At 39.7% G+C, this 21,216-nt stretch overlaps 1 protein-coding gene across 3 annotated transcripts in view; it reads left to right on the top strand.

Moving 5' to 3' along the window:
- The window catches only part of COMMD10 (COMM domain containing 10), a 112,134-nt gene extending 94,319 nt beyond the window's left edge, over window positions 1–17,815 (top strand). The window contains exons 6-8 of one of the 3 annotated variants that reach the window (XM_054055422.1): window positions 14,737–14,809; window positions 15,949–16,008; window positions 16,650–17,815. In XM_054055422.1, coding sequence (XP_053911397.1) covers window positions 14,737–14,809; window positions 15,949–15,995 — 120 coding nt within the window. In that variant the 3' untranslated portion in view covers window positions 15,996–16,008; window positions 16,650–17,815. The remainder of the gene's footprint in view (window positions 1–14,736; window positions 14,810–15,948; window positions 16,009–16,649) is intronic. The other 2 variants (XM_009562921.2, XM_054055423.1) reach the window with 2 other exon arrangements.
- Window positions 17,816–21,216: the final 3,401 nt, after the last annotated feature.

The raw sequence follows: 21,216 nt of genomic DNA on the forward strand, positions 1-21,216 counted from the left end.
GACCATAGCATTTTGATTCAACACCAAGAGCCCTAAGGCTGGGTGGTGCTCTGAATGGTAGCATCTAGAAGCATAACTGCCTAATAGTGACAGTTTTTTATCCAAGAGCTCTTGATACTTTGGATATCCAGTCCTATCTTGCTCTTTGTGGATGCTTTTTACTCTTTTGAAAGTTTCAGAGCTATTGGAGATTGTGCTAGAATACTATTACATTGCTTAAAAATCATTAATCAGACTCCAGCATTATTAAGACTCTGGTGGTAGACAAGCAAGAGGTCAGCAAAGTCTTTGGATCCAAAGACTGAGCATTCAACAGCCTTTTCACTTGTGAATTTTGTTGGCCCACTACCATGTTGTCTTGATCATCCTTCTGGCTACTGTCACTGCTGATCAGACAATATTTGTTGAAATTACTTGTGCATCCAGTTCCACATTTTTAAGAGTGAAGAACAGTGGCCGTGTAAAAGGTGTGATTGTCAGCTTGTAGGGATTTCATTTGGGTTGACTCCCTGCAAAAAATATTCAGAGAAATAGAATCCTTATAGATGGATTGAAATTATATTCCTTATCAACTCTTCAGCTCAAAGATGATTATTATCAAATATCATTCTTTGTTATGAGGTCAGCTCTCTAAACGGATAAGGTCTGCAATCCTTAACAAGATTAACTAAAATGACCTGTCATAGGGTTTTAAAGGTAAATTTAAAGGTAAAACTGTTACAAATAGGACTCCAATTAAAATCCCCGTTCCTTTAGCGTAACCAGTTACACAAAATACCAAGTACTGCATTTATCAGTTTGAGAGCTGGATTGTCAGCTGTCAAATTAACTGTTGGATCTGCATATTCTGTAGACATCCTCTCATCCCACACTGCCTTTACCTGATCTCTAGAGTTCTGGCTAGTTTATGGTTGCAGAAAAGTCAATCTGTTTACCTCCAAGATAAACAAACTAATCCAAATAGAATTGATTCTCCTACGTAATAGTGCTTTAATCCTTTTAAAATAATGGTCCCAAGCATATTGGACTGTTTGTTCTCATTAAAGCAACTGGTTGACAATTTTGGTAATTCATTCCTCAGTGCAGGGCTGTGGAATTACTCTCTTTTTAGCAATTACAAAACTCTTCTAGTGCCTAGAATCTAATGGCATCTCCCTTTAGTGTGTATTTAACTGTTAATTCTGTCACTCATCAGTCAGAGAGCACGGATACCCTTAGTACACTTTTTTGTAAGACAGCTGTCACCCTGAGGCCTCAGCCAAGTACCTGACCAGGTTAGTCAGGGTATCTTTCTGGTTCAGCAGTTCATCTGTCAAGCATTTGTTTTGCCAGTTAATTTTTCTGCCAGTCAGTGCACAATTTTACACGTTGGGTGCAAGTAGAGCACTGCCATGATACTAAATAGAAGGAAATCAACTAAGTCTCGAGTCTCCATTTTGCCTCTAATGTCTCCTGAATTTGAAACTGAGATGGTTCAGTCCCCCATACCTCCTCATTTTTCTTGGGAAAACTGTGCAAAAACCACAGAAGCTTGTTTTATGTAGAATATGTGAGTCATGAAGATTAAAGACAAAGCAATTTACTGTACGTGGACAGTCATACACTAAAGGTGTATAACAACCTGGAATATGGGAGAACATACAGTGGTTTCAAGATAGGTGAATTTTTCCTGATGTTGGAAAGCATTTATGAAGCCTAAAGGAGAGCTAGACTTAACAGTACCCATTTAGCCACTGGGGAAGAATCTGTTAATGATTCCGTGGTTGTGCTCTTCACCATTATATCCTTATTTCTCTGTTTAAGCTAACTCCCCAGTTTTTATAAAATCTACGTTTATATGTGTAATATTTTATGTTTTGTTTCTTCAGGTTAGAAATCAAATATTTTTGATGTACCATACCTGTGTGTCATTCTTCTTCTTTGTTCTCTGTACCATCACCTCATTTCTAATGTCTTAAAAAAATAAGATCTGGCTGGTTTGGACTTGAATATATTGAAAGTTAGTATTAAACCCAAGCTATTTCAGTATTAATTGACACCATTCTAATTTTTCTGAATATTGTAATACAAGTATTTAAATGTATTTTTGTCCATAAAATAATGTCCCATGTTAAGGAGACGTGTCTTTGAATCATTGACTAGTTTGGGTTGGAAGAAACTTTTAAAGCTTGCGTAGTCCAACTTCCCACTGCTCAGAGCCCCATCCAACCTGACCTTGAATGTTTTCAGGGATGGGATGTCTACAACTTCTCTGGGCAACCTGTTCCAGTGTCTCACTGCACACAACATAAAAAAAAAAAATCTTCCTTATATGCAATTTAAATCTACCCTCTTTCAGTTTAAAACTGGTTCCCCTTCTCTTGCCATTACAGACCCTGGCAAAAAGTCTCTCTCCATCTTTCTTGTGAGCCGCTTTTAGATACTGAAAGGCTGCCGTAAGGTCTCTTTGGACTATTCTCCAGGCGAAACAACCTCAACTCTCTCAGCCTTTCTGCATAGGAAGAGTGTTCCTGCCCTTGCATCATTTTCATGGCCTCCTCAGGATCAGCTCCAACAGGTCCGTGTCTTTCCTGTGCTGGGGTCTCACCAGAGTGAGAAGATGGGGAGAAGCACCTCCCTTGACCTGCTAGTGATGCTTCTTTTGATCCAGGATACGGCTGCCTTCTTGGCTGCCAGCATACATTGCTGGCTCACGTCCAGGTTTACGTCCACTGGTATCTGGAAGTTCTACATTGCAGGGTTGCTCTCAATCTACTCATTCCCCATCTGTGCCGATTCTGTGGTTTGCCCCGAGACAGGAGCAGGACCAGGACCTTGCCCTTTGCCGTATTGAGCTTCATCATGTCCCTGTCCTGTCAAGGTCCATTTGGATGGCATTCTGCCCCTCAAGTGTACCAGCTACGCCACTCCTCTTTGTGTCCTCCCCAGACTTGCTGAGGGTGCACTCAATCCCACTATTTGTGTCATTAATGGAGACAATAATGAAGATATTAAACAGTACTGGTCCTCGTGTGGACCCTTGAGGAACACCACCACTCTTTACTGCTTTCCTCTTGGACACCAAGCTGTCTTTAGATGCTGCTGCCCAGCCAATTCCTAATCCATCTACTAATCTATCCACCAAGTCTGTATCTCTCCAGTACAGAGGCCAGCATGCTGTGGGGAGCAGTATGCAAGCTGAAAACTTTATTGTGACTGAAAGGATGAGAAAAATTGTATTAAATGACTTTCCATAGTAGCATACAAATACTGTTTCAAGAGAAAAAAATTAAAGTATTACCTTTATTTACTTTTTTAAATTTAAAACCTTTGGTAGTCAGCAAATATATTTGTACCATTTTCTCCATATGTAAGAGGAGACGTAAGAAAAATCTGGAAATGTGTTAGGTTATTTCAAAAGTTTCATAACCTCTTAGATTGTAAGTCTAAGTATCAGTGACTAACCCATGTACTACACTTCTAACGTGTTATAATCAGTGTGGGCAAGACATTAAACAAACCATAAGCTTTCAGTATTTTTTGGAGGAAGTGACTTAGTATCTCAAACGTACTTTTAAACATTAATTTATAAAATCATTCATACAGAAAAAGTGACATTTGCGAACTGACCTGTAACATCAATTTTTTCCATTTTTCCCTTTGAAGGACTTAGAAAGGTAAAAATATGAAAGACATTCAGCATACTCTAAGTATTAATTTCATGTTTATCTTTATGAAAAGATTACATCATATAATATCATTTTTTATTCCTTGCTTTAGTATTTCAGTTTTGCATCATGTAGTGCTGGCTTGAAAGACTAATTAATTTGGAGGTAAATGGATTCATTTTGAGAGGAAAACTTAAAAGGTATCTTGGTTTTGATATTCTCTGAAACAATTGCAGTCAGCCTGATTACTGCATTGAACTCCAGCCATCTACAGTATAATCCAGTACTATATTCCTTCACGTTGCTTACTGTCTTCAGAAGCAACCTATATGAACTGTAATTCAATAGCACACATTTTTAAAGAAAATTAAAAGGGATTTGAAACCCTCTTTCAAATTGCTTATGTCAGCCAAAAGTTGGGTGGGTTTTATTTCCCTGAGAGGGTATTACCCTCTTACTTAATTTCATTCATTTTCTGGCTTTGAAGGAAGCTTTGGATGAGTGGTTTCATTTCATCTTCACTGTATGTGAAAACACTTACACAGCACTTATAGTACTTTCTGTCCATAGCACTCTGTCCAGTTTTTTTTGTAGGCAGTGAGAATTCACACCACATCACAGTGTTAAGCTTTAAATAACTTTTCAGCAAAAGTAACAAAGGAAGAAGACCACTGAAATTATATTGCCTAAAATCCAAAATAGCTTATTTTTGCATCATTACAACATGTGTATGCTTCAGTGACAAACTGAGAAAGAAAATTCCTCACCTCCTCTTCATGGCAAGGATTGGCAACAGTGATGGTAAATTCTGCAGCTGAGTGCTAGATTGAAGGGGAAAAAGGGTCGCTGGAGCAAGGAAAGCCTCAGGAAGAGCAGGACAGGAGTTTCACAGAACTCAGAACTGGCAGCTCTCAAAAGTGAGGGTGATGTGATGGGGCCACTCCCAGAAGCAGCTGCAGGAGATTTAAATGGGCCCTAGGGAGGTCAAGGAACCAGGAATGTAGCAAACGGGCTGTGGTACATCAGAACTTCGGTAAATATACAAAGTGAGTTTTTGTATTTGAAATGAAAATTTTGAGACCCACCTAGAGTATTGTGTCCAGTTCTAGAATCCTCAACATAAGGAGAGTATGGAACTGTTGGAGTGAGTCCAGAGGAGGACTACAAAGATGATCTGAGGGCTGCAGCACCTCCCATATGAGGACAGGCTGAGAGAGTTGGGCTTGTTCAGCCTGGAGAAGAGAAGTCTCCAGGGAGACCTTATAGCAACCTTCCAGTACCTGAAGGGGCTACAAGAAACCTCAAGAGGGACTTTTTACAAGAGCATGTAATAATAGGACAACAATGGCTTTAAATTGGAAGGGGGAAGATTTAGTCTAGACATTAGGAAGAAATTATTCACGATGAGGGTCATAAGGCACTGGCACAGGTTGCCCAGGGAAGTTGTGGCTGCCCCATCCCTGGAGGTGTTCAAGGCCAGGTTGGATGGGACTTTGAGCAGCCTGATCTGGTGGGAGGTGTCCCTGCCTATAGCAGGGGGGTTTGAACTGGATGGGCTTTAAGGTCCCTTCCAACTCAAACCATTCTTTGATTCTGTGATTCTATGAAATGAAGTGTTTCTCCAGGAATCATTCATGTTTTCTCTGTGACAGCTTTATCAGGGACCCCAGTTTAGCGCTCTACCCACACACGTAGCATGAGGAATAGACAAAAGGAGTTAGAGATGTGCACATGCCTCGAGGACTATGATCTCATTGACGTCACTGATAACTGGTGAGGATTGCAGTGTTGGGATGGAGGGATATAGGCTGTTTAGGAAGGACAGGCGGGGAAGACAAGGAGGGGGTTTTTCCCTCTATGTCAATGACCAGCTGGAGTACATGGAGCGACCCCTGGGGATGGATGAAGAACCAACCAAGGGCCTTTGGGTCAGGATTAAAGGGAGAGCAGGAAAGACAAGGATATATTGGGGGTCTGCTGCAGGCCACCGGACCAGATAAAGCAAGTAGATGAGGCCCTCTGTAGATAGATAGTTAGATAGATGTACCCTTATGTTCACAGGTTCTGGTCCTCATGGGGGACTTCAACTACCCTGAAATCTGTTGGAGGGACAACACAGCAGGGTCCAAACATTCCAGAAGATTTCTGGAATGTGTTGGTGACAGCTTCCTTCTCCAAGTGCTGGAAGAGCTGACAAAGAGAGGTGCAATGCTGGACCTTGTTCTCACCAACAAGAAAGGGCTGGTGGAGAGTGTGAAGCTCAAAGGAACTCTTGGCTGCGGTGACCATGAAATGGTGGAGTTTGACATCTTTAGGGCAGCAAGGAGGGCAGACAGTAAACTCACTACCCTCAATCAGGTGAGCAGACTTTGGCCTCTGCAGGGATCTGCTTGGTAGGGCACCAGGGGATAAAGGCCTGAAGGGCAGAGCAGGGCAAGAAGCCCAGTTATTATTCAAGAATCACCTTCTTCAGCTCAGGAGTGATGCACCCCAACAAAGGGAAAGTCAGGCAAAAACACCAGACCTACATGAATGAACAAGGAACTGAGCTAAGTCACTATCCATCATATTTGAGAAGGTGTGGCAATCTGGTGACGTTTCCACTGACTGGAAAAGGGAAAACAACTCCAGTTTTTTTAAAAGGCAAAAAAGAAGACCTGGGTAACTACAAGTCGATCAGTCTCGCCTCTGTGCCAGGCAATCATGGAACAGATCCTCCTCGAACCCTGCTGAGGCACACGGGCAATAAGGAGATGGTTGGTGACAGCCAACATGGCTTCACTGTTTTTCAGAAAAGACCATCCAATCTCTTTTGTTTTGGTTTGGGTTTTTTTTAATTTTTATGATTATTTTAATCCTTGTGAGAACAAAAAGCTGTTTTGTCTAATTTGAGAAACTTTGCTTTTTTTGCCAATGGTCTTCTGCACCTTACAGTGTTGCCTGAGAAATGTTGGTGTTTGCTTGTGCCATCTGCTCAGGGTGGTGATGTCTTTTTGGTCACACACTGACATTGTGTATGTCCTGGATCTGAACTAGACTGCGTTCAAGGCCTTTCTGAGTTGCTTCTGGCAAGGAAGAGATACTGGCTCAGAGTCTGGCATGTATTTGTAAATGATGATTATTGTAGCAAAAACTGTGTTTACTTCTTAGAATACAGAAGAGACAGTAGGTGACTTCCTAAAAAAAAAAGAAAAATAAAATAAAACATGTATTAGTTTGAAAACAATCTTACCTCCCAAGAGCTCTGTCTTTGTTCCTGCTGGGGACTAGACCGCTGGTTAACATCCCTCACTCCTCCATGGCTTTCCAGTCTCTTTTAGCATCTGAGACTTGTGTGCAAGCACCTAGTTGCTAGCTGCTGGAGTGATTTGCCTGATGGAGATCAAGAGATATGCTTGCTGACAGCCATTAGCACCCTTTTAGCACAGTAAAAAACAGGCAAATTTTATCTTTGTCTATCTGCCTAACAAACCCCAAATCAGTGATACTCTGAGTGACCCATTCCAAACAAAAGACATAATTTACAAATTATGTAATCTTGACATTTTGTAAATATTTAAGCAGGTCTTTTTGAAAGGGTATTTTCACATCAGTTACATTGATTTCACGTGGATCAGAGCTTCCTTAGATCTGTCCTCTCCCTGCTGGCATCTTTTATCCAGACTTTTTTCTTAGGCCTCAATCGAAACAATAGATAATTCTAGGTTTTCTGGCGGTGAAGAAAGGCTTTCGTGTTAAAACAATGAAATGTTGCAGTATCTGATTGAACCAGGTAGGCTTTGAAGTTAATGCTGAAAAAAAGGTGCCAGCTTTCTCCATTCATCTAAAGCCTTCTTAAAGTGTTACTCATCTGCATGACTTCACCAGATAAAATTCCTGTCAGAGCAGTTGCTTTAGACGGTAATAACCCAAGTTTCTTCCCCTAGACACAGGAGGTTTTGCCTAGCTTTTGGTTGAGACCAAAGGGATGGCTTCCTGAGCGGTTTGGATTACAATTTTAGCTTTCTCCGTCTTTCTTCAGACCCAACATTAAATGTGTATCTGATGAACACAGAGAATTTGCAGCTTCATTTTAATCATGTCAGCTAGAAGGAAGCTCTTGTAAACAGATCTCTGAAACACTTGGTCCATGTTGTTGAGCTGCAGTCCTTGCCACAGGAGGTTTTGACTATTGTATATTTATACACAGGCAAACCTATCTTAGCCTGCCTTCAGTGCTGTAGGGCTGAGTTTTGCTGTCCTCAGACGCTTATCCAAGTTGCACTGTTTGCCATTTGATCCCATAATCATTTTCACATGGCAGTGCTAATGTTGCACTTAAAATTTACACTCAATTCTGCTATATTCCTAGAACTGTATTATTTCCTGAGTACGACAATGGAAATATTTTACAACCATGCCAACTTGACGTCTTTTTGATGTATAGTTTGTCAGAAATTAATTTGACCATGATCAAATTTGGTGAACATGTGAGGTCAGAAAAGCTTGAAAGCATTTCTGGAGCCAGCGTACTTACTGCTGGGCTCTCTGCTTCTTCAGCAATAGTTCTCTAGCAGTACAAGCATAAGATGAAAAGCGAATTCTTTGTCATTCAAGAAGAAGGCAAGACTATTGTGTCAGCCTTAATGTGAGATATCTTTAGAATAAGGTGTCCTGGTCTTCTTGGGGTTTGAAGACTTACGATAGCCCTGGTGGAAATAAGCAAAACATGGTTATAACGCCCTGTTTTTCCTCACAGTGTTCACAAACTTAAATTTTTTTTTTATATCTTAATTTCTGTCCCAAAACGTGACAGATGAAAGAAAACTAATTCTCAGGAATGAAATTATTTAATTATCAATAATAAAATTCTGCCAAAAGAAGAAAGTTGTATTCTTGCAGTTACAGACTGTTATGCTGTATAAGCAGTATGCAACAATTAGGGTGTAAGTGCTTTCCCAGGCACTCTCTTTTCCATACTTTAATTTAGTAATTTAGTAGGAAGAAAGGCTGTATTTGTTTCAAACTTTTAGTGAGGTTGGTTCTTCAGAGAGCTTGCTACAGTATTAGGAGTACAGTGTTATTTACAAAATTAGGTGAGAGTTAAAATAGGAAAGTTGTCATTATTAGGACCTGAGTTACTTAGATTAATCAGTGGTATTCTTACTTCTTGTGTGACGGCCTATTACTGAGTGTAACTACCAGTTTTCAGAGACATCTTTTCCCATGTGCTGTCTTTGGGAATTATACCTACGTATTTTCTTATTGAATCCTGAAATTACAATGACACATTTGTGCAGGTGGATGCCTTATACTGTTAGTGACTGATCCCCTGGGGAGAGTAGTGAGGAATCAGTAATGAACTTGCACTATGTGTAGTTGTGTTCAAAGAAGGGAGGGTGATGAGAAGCTATTTACAAAACACAGAACAGGCATAGAAGGAAGTCAGCCTTTCAATAGATCATCTACAAGCCATTTTCTGTATGTAAAATTTGGAGGGAGGTATCAGTGGAAGAGACCTACTTGCAAATATTTCTTGTGATAGGCATGCACTGGTAGGCGTTTAACACCTATTTCCCCAAAAAGTGTGTTTGTTGACCATGATGTTTTTATAAAAGTGGTTTTAACATAATCTTTGCACAGGAATGACACCCTGCAACCCTAGAATTCTGGGGTTTTGTCCCCTCCTCTGAAGAAGCAAGCCATTTGCTCCTAATGCTCTGTGATCTTCCCAGCCTATGCAGTCTTTTCAGTAGTTGTGTCTTATTTCTTGTCCTTCGCTTTGCATCAGTTCAGCCAGGCACTAATGGATATTTTTGTGAGGGTGGAAGGAAACAGTAGGAGTGAAAATGGAAAGGACTGACTGACCTTGTTGCTGTTTGGAAGTATGTCAGGTCTTCTGCAGGTCTCCAAATGTCTGTTGGCGCACTACCAACTGGACAATGAATTTATTCCAGACACTCTCCATGAAAACAAGCTTAGATGATCCTGTATCTGCTGGAGTATGTATCTCCAAACCATTAATTTCCAGTAACACGTTGATTAGATCTCAGGAATCAACACAGAAGTTTGGGTAGGGAACTTATGACTATATTGCAAATGGAGGGAAATGCATCCTCAGTATGCTGCTGATTGTGATCTTTCTAAATTCCACATGGAATCTGTAATTCTTAAGCTTATATGGAAAGGAAATGCAACTTTGAAAGGTAGAGTGTGGCATTTGTACAAACTAAACGTTAACAATCAGAAAAGAGAGGGTTAGTATGAAAGATGTTCTGGGTTATAACTGTTGCACACTGAGACTTGAAAATGCATGTAATTCAGTCATAAGGCATGGTTGGCTTTTTTCTCTATAGAAATAATTATTTGGTATTGCAAATGGAAATCATCTTGGAAGAAGAATGAAGTTTGAAGGTCACGTTTTCTGATGATGTGCAAGAAGGGTAATTAGAAATACATAAGTTGGTACTAAATTCCCTGTGTTCTGCTGAATCCCTTAGCTGAATTATACCCATCTACTGCTCTAAGAATATAAAGAAGCCTTAATTGCTGTGTCTTATGTGCAGAGAGTTAAGGAACAGGTGTGCTTTTAAGCGATGCTGGTCTGTTTTAACACATCTGCTTTTCTTACCACTCTACAATTCCTCTTTCTGACCAAGCAGCTTAAACTTGCTGATAAACTCTGTGAGATATAACTTAAGACCTTCTTCCCACCATGAGTGCTTAAGCGAATGCATGGCTCTCCAGGATCCAAGGAAATTTAAAGGAAGTCTGAACTGATGTGACAGGTCCAGAGGGAAATGTAGGCTACTAAAAATCAACTGGCGCCTGCTTAGGAATGCATTTGAATTTGTCCATAAACTGATTAGTTTAAATAGCCGTATCCTTCAGTTATATGTGAGATTTTAAAGATACCTAATATGAATAGATAGGAGAATGGAAAGCAAATGTGAAAATGTTCTTCTTAAACTTCATTGAGATGAGGCTCAAGATATTTTTAAAGTTTACATTAGAATATGGAGTCTGAGATATGTGTTGCTACACCTAGTTACTACTAACAAACTGCTGAATATACTGCAATTTTTTACATGTGCTCACTCATAGAACATTATCATTAGACATTTAGAAATACAAACCAGCCTGTCCCTCCATCTGTTTGCTTCAGAATCCTTGGCATTTATTTTGCAATGTCGTAAAAGTAGTTACAGCTTTGCAGTTGAGAACTATTACAGCAGTATCAATTTTTCATATTCAAGTTAGCTTTAAAACCAGAAGTTTGTCTTTTATTTATAACTCCTAGTGCCTTGCTCTATGCTTATGGATGGGGTGGGGGAGTTATATGTGTGGAATACAGCTGGGCAATAAATAAGGTTGCAAAACTCTGTCATTAGCAATAAAGCCTTTTGCAGTAGTACATTAAAGTTGAAGTATCTAGAGCATTGGATTAAAAAAAAACAAAAGCAAGAAACAACCAAAACCAAATCCTTTGATTATAACCAGGAATTTGCTTCTGCTTTCTGAAGTATTTTAAGGAGACATATTTTTTGCGTTGTTTCCACAGAAACATTTTCAGCAAGAATGTATTCATGTTTAAAATAAATTGTTGGCTGATGCAATGGGAAATCGGAGACTCTTTTACGTCTTGTGTAGTTGAGTCCCCATCACTTTATGGTGATAATCATGCACAGCTAAACATTTGCCTGCTTGTTTGCTAGTGGTTGTAAACTAAGTGTATTTTAAATGACAACGGCTACTTTGTAGAATTAGCCATAGTTCCAGAGAATCATAGAATGGAAAAGACCTTTGAGGTCATCAAGTCCAACTGTACCTGTCCACTACTAAATCAGATACCCAAGCGCCTCATCTACCTGTCTTTTAAATATCTCCAGGGGTGGTTATTCCACCACCTCCCTGGGCAGCCTCTGCCAATGCCTGAGAACCCTTTTGGTTACAAAATTTTTCCTGAAATTCAATCTGAACCTGCCCTGGTGCAACTTGAGGCCATTTCCTCTCATCCTACACCTGTCACTTGGGAGAAGAGACCAGCACACACCTCACAACAGCCTCCTTTTAGGTAGTTGTAGACAGATAAGGTCTCCCGTCAGCCTCCCCCAGTCTAAACACCCCCAGTTCCCTCAGCTGCCTCTCATAAGACTTGTTCTCCAGCCCCTTCACCAGCTTCGTTGCCCTTCTCTGAACGCACTCCAACCCCATTCAGAATGGCTGTTTTGCATAGTGTAGCATATTAACATTGACTGTGAGCAAGAAGTTTTTATCTCTATTTTTCTGTATCTTCCCTCTCTTACCCTTACTTCCACCTCCTCAGGAAATTTGGGTTTGAACAACTGTTTTAGAGATTGTGTTTTGGGTAAGGGGAGAAAACAACCCTAATTGTTAAACTTATTAAAAGTTGTCAGGAGGCTCTAAATTGTAAGCTGATACAACCCTAGAGTGACAGAAGAGGTAGAATGAAATAAGATTCCATCTAGATTTATAAAGGTAAAATAGCACTAAAATTTAATTTTAACACTTAAAAATGCATTAAGTAGTGATAAGAGGCCAAATATGTTAAACTATACATATCAGGAAACTTACTACTATAGTCCTTGCAGTGGGTTCAGAATGATGTAAACATTTGTCTTGGGCAACACTTGCAATCCACACAGGCTTTTCCAGTAGTAAATGCAATACTGTGTCATGTTTAACAGCATATGAGCCTGCTGAACTTAACAGCAACTTTATTTAGCTGAAGATGCTGCACATCTCCTCTTTAGCTATGCTCACTGAGCATATCACTCCAGTGCTATTTCTGCCATTCTTTGTGGGTATTGAATCAGACCAAAAGCCTGTCTCCACATTTTCAAAGCTGACCTACGAATGAATGTTTGGTATTTTAGAGGTTTCTTTGTCTTCATAAGAATAAATTCTTCAGCTGTGTTTCCCTGACACTATGAAGGTGTTCTCCTCAAGGCTAAAACTTCTAAAAGTAGGAGCTATGGCTTCTATTGCCACAGCAACAAAGTTTGGGATGTAATTAGAAAAAGTATTAGAGTGACTGAGTGTGACCGTTGGAATATGTTCAGTTTAGTTTTCTAGTTACTCTGTTTAGTTTTCTTTCACATGAAGATGATAACAGCAAGGAGAAAATGAGATGCCAGAAATGAGGCAAAAAGTCGAGTGAAGGTGAGGAATGGTAAGAAATTCATCACAAAAGAAGAAAAGAGAATGATATATTTGATAAAAGGAAGAAAGTAGTTAGACATCCAGCAAATTGCTATTTTCTTATTTACGTTCTGGGAAACACATACTAGGTCAGAGACAACATCTGAAAAGCTGTTTGTGTAGATAAAAGAAGGCAGCTTAGCTGCACTTTTCTTAAATAGGCTGAGACTCTATCTGCTCACAGTGACATTTAATTAAGTCAGTAAGCTGAAAGTGATTTTTTTTTTTCTTACCCTGTGTTTTAGTTATGGATGAAAAATTATTGCAGTTTGTAATTCCATATCCTTATCTGAGCAAAATTCCATAAAGTAGATTAGGAATTTGCCTACTCTGGGGCTTTAGCAATATTCTATCTATACAGTAATTTTTAATACTATTTTACTGAATAATTAAAGAACTGATGGTAACCTAGTCCTGTGACACATTGTTTTAATTACAGTTGTTTGTGTTCACACAGGATAAAGCACATAAGCGAATAATGGAGATACCCACTAAAAACTGGGGGAGGGGGGGGTCAGCCTGCTTAGATGTAGCTTTTTGTTGCAGGGAATTAGTTAAGATATGATGTTTCTGTAGTCTGTGTAGGACCTCTTGATCACACAAGATGATTGCTGGCACCTTACTCAAGGGACTCAAATTAGTGAGAAATCTAATACTGTAAAAATAACTTTTAACCAGTGCTGCACTACTGCACTGTTTCTTGTGACACTGCTCTCTCCTGAAGTGATGTAGTAGGTGTACTAGATTTTTACACACAGATACAATCCTGTTTTAGCAGAGGATTAAGTGCAGATAAACAACATATTTCATAAAAGATTGTTATAGCCTCTCTCCTATTAACACTCCCACTTCCACCCCTAGATCAGAAACATAGCCTGGCACAGCATCTTTCAGATCTCCACAGACATTTGCCTGCCACAATGCAACATAAATATTGTCTTAGTTATCAGACTGTAATTATTAAATAATAATGGGAAGAGAGATCTTGGCCTGTTCATAAAGCACAGGTAAAAAAGAAACTGAATTAAAAGTACTGCACTTTTTTCATTTGCCTACCCTATCTTATAGCCTACAGTAATTAATGGAGTTAGAGGAAAACACGAAAGACAAGCTTTTCAGTCTCTTTTATTTTCATGTGGGTGAGAAGTTGATCATGCTTGCTGATCTGAAATAGTACCAGAAGATGTTCATCTTGGATGAGTCATAGAGCTTGAAGAAATGCAGTCTGATGGTTGGAGGTGTCACACCCCCAATTGCCCCTTTCTGGAGGCACTGCAAAACTGTTGTGAAATCCAACAGGCTCTTCTGCCAAAAACTGTGCAAGAGATGACCCTGACTCTTCGTGGTGACTGATAAACTTTAAAGATATATGATATCTTCCTTTTATTCTGAACCTCCTATTTTCAGTTTTGCTTCCTTCCATTCAAACACCAAAATCTTTCTGGAATGGCAAATGCCAAACAAACATCCAGGATGAAATGGTAGTTCTGTTTGCCATTAGTGTCTCTTTCCTCTGCCGCTTTTCTTTTCCTAAGAAACCACTTGTTTGCTTTCTTTTTGTTTCTTAGCTGCTAGAAAGCCTTTAAAAATGCTTTTACTTCCCTGTCACGGCATTATGCTCTTTGGAGGGAGGATCAGTTGGAGTCATGGCAAAGAGAACTGCTGTCCTGGTAGCTTTATTTTGTATTCACCATACGATGCCCAGAATTGCATTGTTCCTTCCCAGAGGGGGAAGATTGGTCTCTCATGCAAATCACTGGTCCTTTTCTAGGCTTTTGTAGCCTTCCTGAAATTGTTGGAAAGGATCCTTCTTTCTGCAGAGCCGGGAGAAGGAATTGCACCAGACAGGCTGGCCCCAGTCATTTTATCCCTTTCCTGTGTCTTACAGCTGCTTTTGAGGAGCAGGCACCAGGCAGTACCTATCCTGAGTTCCCAGGGCTTCTGCTGCTCTTGTGCATTTGGTATGCCAAATTCAGTAATGTTATTTGACTTAAACGGAGACTCGCATTGCTATAAGAGTACAGAGAATCTGGCCCACAGTCTTGTCTGTATGTGAAGGATACCTTGCTCATTTAAGCTGAATTGATAAATAGCTGGTTTGCTACTGACTTAAGTGGTACATGAAGTTCGTACCGGTTAAACAAAATTAGCATGTTTCCGTTATTTCCACTGATAATGATTTTGTGAGTAGATGTGTCCACAGTTTCAGTTTTCAGAGAGCCTTGTTGGTGTTTATGGAAATGCAACTGTTATAGTTAGAAATGCCTTCAAACCTTGGAAGGTCTAGGAACAGCTCAGAGAATGTGCAGTAATAATTAGGTATTTGTTTTAAAAGAAGTGACAAAGCAGAGTAGAAAGAATAAGGCCAGAAACAGTCTAGATAGATCCGCGCTGTGATTGAAAGCAGCAGGCATTAAACTACCTGTGTCTTGCAAGTGAGTTAAGCAGGATAAAAATTTTAATTTAACCCCCATCTCCACAGACATCAGCACATGCGTGCAGAGTATTATTACCACCATCTGTTTTATCCACAATAGTTCCCATCAGTTGTGTTATTTTGCTTTTTTAGTGTTGAAGCACTGCTTTGAAGCTGTTGTGTTAATTGTTAACTTTGGCTGAATCTGTGCATGGATGCCTATAGCAGTGTCAGCATGCTAAGATCATAACTGTTAAATTAATGAATGCAAGCAATAGCTCTGTGCTGGTGCAGTACATTAATAGTTGTGCAAGTTCAATCAAATATGCTACTGCATTTGTCATGGTGTAATGGTATTTACCAGATCTTAGAAGGACTGCTGAGAAAGATGAATGTAATCTTTCATTTTTATCTGACTTGAAAATAAGGTAACAAAATAATTTTCATAGATATTTCATTATTATTCTTCCCAGCAGGAGAACAGATGTACCTGTAGACTTGAATTCTTCACTAAAATGGGATATGCATGTATGAGGGATGTTATGGTGAATGAAAGGAAAACTAACTGTTGCAACCACTATCGTTCACGTAGCTTAATCTCACATTCTGACTTATTGGAATGAATAACAAAAGGAAAAAAAAAAGTGTGCTTATTAGTTCCTTTCTTTTCTTTTTCCTTCACAGAACCTGAAGAAAGTGTTTGTAGAATTCAGTCATCAGGAGCTGTTTGAGTTCTTTAACAAGGTCTGTAGATTTTACAATACTCTGGTTTCTTTGTAAACACCTTATGCTGCTCAGCAGGAAGTGTTGCCTATATGAATTAAATCTAATGAAACTGGAAGGAAAATGGATCCAACTTTAATTAAGGCTGTTGGATTTGTTTGATCACGTAAAGCATTTTCAAGAGGAATCGGTGTATTTAAATCTGGACTAGAAAGGGCTTGGGTCGTTGTAAGCATACCTGGCAGTTAGACTTAGAGGAGTAGCTGATGATTAACAATGAGGAGCTCTCCTGAAAGAGCAACTTTGTGTTATGTCTTCAGTCAAAATGCCAGGCTCGTCATCCAGTCAAAATGAACTCTGTTATTTTTTTACCTTGTTATTATGCATTGGAAATTCACAGCAAAACATCTGTGCATGTAAAAAAGGAAGTATTTAGACAACTGTTTCTTTAAAATTTGAATATTTAAACTGCGGCAATGAATTCTAATAGCTTCACGTAAAAACAAATATTCATGAGTACAGGATTTTTTTTATTGCAATATGAATAGATTTAGCATGCATAGTTGAAGATATTGGAATGTGGTTTTTTTCTGTTTGCGTGTTTCTAAACAACATTTTATATAAGTGGAGTTTTTTTCTCTCTTTTTTGTTCCTTTAAATAGCTGGAAACTATACAAGCACAGCTGGATTCCCTTACGTGATGTTTTTGAAGACTTATTTCTCCATCACACTCCTGCCATCTCATTATTTTGAATTGAAGATAGATTGCCAAGCTGTGTTTGCTGCAGGATTGATTCAATGGGTTGCTTCCTTTAAAATTATATGGCTTATCTCCTTTTTAAACCACTAACATTAGCCAAGAGTCTTTGTTAATAGCCTGAAGATTCTAATGGACTTTCACTTGTTTTCTGAGCAATTGTGAAGAATGGCTTTACTTGCAGAAAAAAACCCCAATGCTACCCTGCTTCAGATTTTTTTCTTTTTGTCCTGTTATATGTGTTACTTGATTCTGGTAGAAATTTTCATACTAGTGAGGGAACGGGAGTAAAATCTATTTTTTACACATAAAAGGAATATAGATGTAGTAAGAACATACAAAGCTAATAAAATCTCAGTCCTTTTGAACTCTTATTCAAGCAATTGATAACGCTTTTTCCAAATTTGTCATAATAAATCCAAAATTTAAAAATTAATTGGTTCAGTTTGGACTATTTTAACTTAATTTCATTATTTTTGTTCTTTCTCATCTTTTTCCTTCTACATAATCTGCAGTGTCACTTATTTCAGTGTTTACTTTTGACATTGAGAATAAAACCAGCTTCTCAGCACTGCATGAATACCAATGAATCTAACTGGTATGGTGTATAACTGGGGGGAGAAGTCTCAGAGAATATAACAAAGAACACTGAAATGGTCTGACAGCCAAATTTCTGAAAGCTCTTTGTTGATCCTTCCTAAAGTTATCCGCTGCTGTTTTTACATAGAACGGGGAGAAATAAAGTACAGTGACTTAAAGACCAAGTTAGTCATATTTTCACACATTAGTTCCAGATGAATGGAGGCTCATGAGCAGTATGAGAAGGTAGAAGTCATCTTTGTTCTTGTTTGTTGCCAGTCACTGGCAGGCAACTGCATTGCTGCACCTTGATAATGGGCACAGCATACAACTCTCTACGCTGGCCTAGCAGAAGGCGAGAGGAAATAAAAATCTTTGGCATTAGCTTGTCTTTCTTCCTGCTTAAAGTATTCCCTGAACGAGGCTTTTTTCTTCCAGATGCCTAAAACTGGGATGTTTAATACCCAACCAACCAGTTTCCTTTTGAGATTTGTTTGCTCGTGACACTAGTATAGCCAGAAGGTATGTTTTGAAAAGCTATTGCTTAGGTCCTCTTATGCCAGATTTCTTGCTTTGTTGCTTTTTGACTTTTTGTTTTGCTTTATTAGGGATGTGCTATCACGTCTAGAATACCAAAGGAGTTTGTACGAGTCGTCTAGGCTGTGAGATAATAGGTTTAGAAATAAAGTCATTAACAGCCTATGTGTGAGTAAAGGCCACTGAAGAGAAAAAACACATTTGTCATAGTTCTTAACTGAAATGCCAGATGATACTGTACCACTCTGTTAAAGTAACATTATTATCTTGTTGGAAAGAAGAAATAAGTCACCATTGCATGGCAGAATTTTACCCTGTACACCTCACGAGGCTGGCTGCCAAACTCAAGTCTTGTCTCAAGCCACCGACAAACATGCCTTATGTTCTGGAGATACAACACACCTATGCACAGGCATCATCTCCTCAGTCTGGCTATTCAGCAGCACCTTTCCATCTCAGTACGGATAGGTTGGTGTGTGTGCAGGTGAGCACATCCCTGCCATACCCTCTGCCTGCCAGCGTTAGTAGTGATTTATAGTTAGCACAGCTAGGAAAATCCCCTTCTACTTGACACTTGGGTCCTGTCTTCACTACTGGTCCTGTGGCAAAGTATGTCATGTGCTAGGACACTGCTCTTGAGTGTTGAGTTTCCAGCGCTTAAGTTCTGGAAGTCAGGCCGGAAGGAAGTTGAAGACTCCTCTATGGATGTAAGACATGCTAAGGCAGTTGTCCCAGTGAGAGAGAGGGGTTGAGTTATTTGTGTACATGTAGGCAGTTACTGATGGTTCCTGGAGGGAGGGGGTGAAGGTAGGACTGGTTTGGAGAGTGAGAAGCATTGGAGAAATTAGTAGGCACATCTGCAAAAAAAATGGAAAAGTCAAAGACAGAGTAGGAAGAAACTGTGTGTGGGAGAAAGGAAGGGGAAGACCCAGTAATGGATATTCCCAAGGGTGGAATTTGGAAGTTGGAAGACTATAAGGAAAAGAGCAGGAACATCGGAAAAGGTGCCAAAATACTAGAGGAAGGGGAGAAGATACTTGTGTATAAGCGGAATGGAAAGAGAATTGGGGAAACAAAGTAAACCAGAGTTAAGGGTGAAAACTATAGCCAGTTCGACCAAAATCAGATCTAAGTGTGGGATAACAAAAAGGATCATTTTACTTCTAGCTTTAGTAGGAAATATTATCGAAGTGGTAAAATAATATTAAAGGTAAAAATATGAAAAGCAGCCTAAGTTTGCAAGGACTCTGTGAAAATTATTTAGTGTTCATCCTTGTTTGCAGATATAAGAGGAGATTTATGATTTCTTTAGCAGTGGCTGCCTTTTTTTTTTTTTTTTAACTAAATGCACTGGATTTCTTACTGTCAAAAGCCATAACATAGTAAAACCCATACTATACCTCATGTTAAAAAGTATAGTTTTTATCTTTTGTCAGGGAGCCTCAGAAATAAATGCTTAGTTTGGAAACATTTTTCTGTATGTAACAGGAAACTTTGGGGTTGTGCACTGCTAGGCAGTGATGGCATAACCACTATCATCTTACAGAAGAACATTGTCACTTATTTGAGTGCTCCTGAATAAGGAGAGAAAATTGACTAACTGTGAAAGAGCTGCACTGTTAGGGGGTTTTTTTGCTATGTCCTGCAGAAAAGGTGGCTCATATTCTGTTTGCTGCTGTCTGGAGACCTGGAGAGTAGAAGATTGGTCTTACCCTGAGAGCTGCTGCCCCTGCTTAGTTTGGATAAAGTCCTGGTGTGCCAGCAGTGTCAGGGTACAAGAGGAAAACAAGCAGCAGTACAGACTGGGAGATGCCTGGTGAGGATGGGAGAAGGAGCTGAGTGTGTTGATTGACAGTCGGCTGAATATGAACCAGAAATGTGCTAAGGTGGTTAAGAAGGCCAATGGCATCTTGGCCTGTATCAGAAATGGTGTGCCCAGCAGGACCAGGGAAAAGGCTGTCACTCTGTGCTCAGCACTGGTGAGGCCACACCGTGAAATCCTATGCTTGGTTTTGGGCCCCTCACTACAAGGACATTGGGGTGCTTGAGCAAGTCCAGAGAAGGTCAACAAAGCTGGTGAGAGTTTAGAGCACAATCCTTATGAGGAGCAACTGAAGGAGCTAGGGTTGTTCAGCCTGCAGAAAAGGAGGCTGAGGGGAGACCTCATCGCTGTCTACAACTGCCTGAAAGGAGGCTGTAGTGAGGTGGGGGTTGGTCTCTTTTCCCTGGTAGCAAGTGACAGGACCAGGGGAAACGGCCGCAAGATATGCCAGGGGAGATTTAGGTGGGATATTGAGAGAAATTTCTTTACTGAAAGAGTTATTAATCACTGGAACAGGCTGCTCAGGGAGATGGCTGAGTCCCCATCCTTGGAGGTGTTTAAAAGACAAGAGTAGATGTTGCACTTGGAGACAGAGTCTGGTGGCAGACTTAGCAGGGCTGGATCAATGGTTGAACTCAATGACCTTAAAGGTCTTTTCCTGAAGCAACCATTCTATAGTTCTGTCATTTGTCTGCAGCAGGGACTGGACCCAATGCCATACCTCGAAGGCAGCAAAAGTAAATGCTTTCCTGGGAGGAAGAAGGAATTTAGCCTAATGAGAACTAAATAGGAATAGGGATGGTTGGACTCAATGATACAAGAGGTCTTTTCCAACCTGGTGATTCTATGATTCTGTGAAATATAGCAGGTTGTTGTGGGAGCATAGATAGGGATGTGCGTGATGAAGGCCTTCAGCCTTTTGTTTGCATTCTCATAAAACACAGTTTTGAGTGTGAGTCTTATGGGTATTTTGGAGTTCTTACTGTAGGAAAGGCTGTTTTCAGGAAAGGCTGCAGTCTTAGTCTCTCTTCAGTTGAGGATTCTAGCAAAGCATTGATCTGCAATTTCTCTTGGGCCTGATCCAGAACTGAAATTAACAAGGCTTCTGATAGTATTGAAGGAAGGTATTTGCAGAGATTTATTGAGCTCTGAAACTGAAAACGTGAATGAGTAAGAATTACCAAATCTACTTTCAGATCTTTCAGTGCATTTTAAAAACACTTGATTCTTCTTTGCTAAGATGGTATTTTTGGAGACTGTACCTCTCTCAAAGCTATAATATAAAAATCTGTCTCAAATGGACTACGGGCAAAAGAAAGGAATATTTTGGCTTGGATGTAAACAAACATCAGTATTGTTTTGACATGAAGACTTGGTGTTCTGGACATGAAATGTTAACCAGTGTGAGAACTACCTCTAAAAATACCAACATTGCTAGAGCAAATTCCTTTTCCAGTTGCACACTTTTAAACTTCTTGTAACGCGTTACCTTGCCTGCCCCTCTATGATAATATACAGCTTCTATTGAAGGAAA

This window comes from Cuculus canorus, chromosome Z (assembly GCF_017976375.1).
Source record: "Cuculus canorus isolate bCucCan1 chromosome Z, bCucCan1.pri, whole genome shotgun sequence".
Lineage (NCBI taxonomy): Eukaryota > Metazoa > Chordata > Aves > Cuculiformes > Cuculidae > Cuculus > Cuculus canorus.